The 2041-nt window shown below is 28.4% G+C and overlaps 1 protein-coding gene across 1 annotated transcript in view; it reads left to right on the top strand.

The window, feature by feature from the left end:
• Positions 1–865: 865 nt before the first annotated feature.
• The window catches only part of LOC107015865 (alpha-1,3-arabinosyltransferase XAT3-like), a 3762-nt gene continuing 2586 nt past the window's right edge, over positions 866–2041 (top strand). The window contains exons 1-2 of the mRNA XM_015216284.2: positions 866–1803; positions 1889–1960. Coding sequence (XP_015071770.1) covers positions 1566–1803; positions 1889–1960 — 310 coding nt within the window. The 5' untranslated portion in view covers positions 866–1565. The remainder of the gene's footprint in view (positions 1804–1888; positions 1961–2041) is intronic.

Genomic DNA, 2041 nt, shown 5'->3' with positions numbered 1-2041 from the left:
GATCATCCTGACAATATTTTGTTATAATAAAATATGTATTCATTTATTTAAATAAATATGTTTGGATAGTTCTCCCCCAAATTAGGAAGAATTTTTTTATTTTATGCTTTCATAAACTTCAACTTCAAGTTAACTTGCTTATGGAGCTGTCTTCATCAGCCAATTCCCTAGTGTTTATAGTCTTTTGAGTTTATTTTTACATCATTATATTATATATATTTTTAAATCTCTGATATTAATTAATTTGAATTTGACTAATATAAAATTCATTACGGAAAAAATATTGTCTACTAATATATTTTTCATATATATAATTCAAATTCAAATTATCTAATTAAGAATGAAGTAATATTATTCACCTCAAATTTATATATAGGGATGGAGGCACATGCAAGTGAGGGCGTTCAATTGGGCATATTTGACACTCTTCATCGAAAAAAAGATATCTTATATACAAGGAGTGATTAAACAACATATTATAGACGCTCTTAACATGATAAATTGTTGTAACTCAGTGATTTTGGATTCCTTTAATGGATTTTAAACACCTTTGAATGAACTAGTGCTCGATAATATGTCAAATAAAATATAAAAATTAAGTCAATCTCAAATTTTATTTTGAAACTATTATACCAGAATGAGCTAATCCTCGCGTGTTCAAATCTCACTTGCATCCCATCATTTTAGTAAAAAAAAAAAACTTCAAAGTTCACTAACATCTCAAATCAAATATAAAATTAAATCAATTTTTAAATTTTATTTCAAAATTATTATACCAAAACTTTTTACAGGTTTTAGCCAGTGAAAGATACACACAAAGATGACTTGATTCCTTAGCCTCATCCCCCCCCCCCTCAAATCCACCACCCTACTACGCTTCAAGAATCTCTCTTTTTGAGGTTTTGTCAAGCCTTCAAAATCTTACCATCAAGCAAAACTATATTGACAAACACAAAAAAAGTTCTCTTCTTGAAAGTGTTCATTCTTGAAAATACAAAAAAAAAAAAAACCCATCTTTCTCATTCAGTCTTCTTCTTCAACCAGAGAAAAAACTTCTCTTTGAGCAAACCACAAACACCCTTTTTCTTATTTTAAACATATAGTACATAAAAAGTTTATCTTCTTTGTTGTTTTCATTTTGGGAAGAAAAAATAAGCTCTTGTGCTAATTAGTGTGCATACCACAAAATAGTATATTGAAAAAAAGTTCTCTTCTTTGAACAAAAAAAAAGCTCTTGTATTTCCCCTTCTTCTTCAAAAACACCATTTTCTTCTTTCAAACATACATACACAACAAGTTCTCTTCTTTGGTGTTTTCATTCTTGAAAAAAAAAAACTATTGTCTTTCCTTTTTTTCTTCTTTCAAACATGTATGCATAGAAAGTTCTTTTCTTTGGTGTTTTCAATCTTGAATTTTTTTTTAAAAAAAAAGCTCTTGCCTTTCCCTTCTTTTTCTTAAATTCAAACACCTTTTTCTTCTTTCAAACATATAACATAAAAAGTTTTCTTCTTTGGTCTTGAAAAAACAAAAAAAAAAGTTGTTGTCTTTCTGTTTTAGTGTATAGTATGTGCAAGAAAATGATGCATTATAAGAGATATCAGCACTGGAATAGGAAAGGGGATGTTTTTGTGGTTTGTGTAGATGAAGAAACTACCCCTCTTGGTTTAGTGTGTGGAAATTCTAGTTACAATCATAAAAGAACTAAACCAAAACTTTTTTACCTTCTTTTTCTTTGTTTAATCTCTTTTAGCTTTTTTTTAGCTCCACAGTTGTTCACTTCTCATCATAAATTTTCTCTCTTGTGTAAGCTGCTCTCTATTTTTCTCTCTTTTTGTTTTTTGGGGTTTCAATTTTTTTCTGATTTTGTTCTGTTTTTGCATGTGTGCAGATTCATTTAGTTCTGAAGAAGGTGGACTAATTTCTGAATCAGATTTTAATGCTTGTTCCTCTGTCTCTAATGGTTAGTTCTAAATATTTTACTTGTTACTTATTTTTATGTTATGTTGAAAATGATCCTATATCCATCTATGGTGACATATTG

This window comes from Solanum pennellii, chromosome 4 (assembly GCF_001406875.1).
Source record: "Solanum pennellii chromosome 4, SPENNV200".
In the NCBI taxonomy this organism is placed as follows: Eukaryota; Viridiplantae; Streptophyta; class Magnoliopsida; order Solanales; family Solanaceae; genus Solanum; species Solanum pennellii.
The sequence above is the reverse complement of the archived record's forward strand: the minus strand, read 5'-3'. Positions and strand labels throughout refer to the sequence as shown.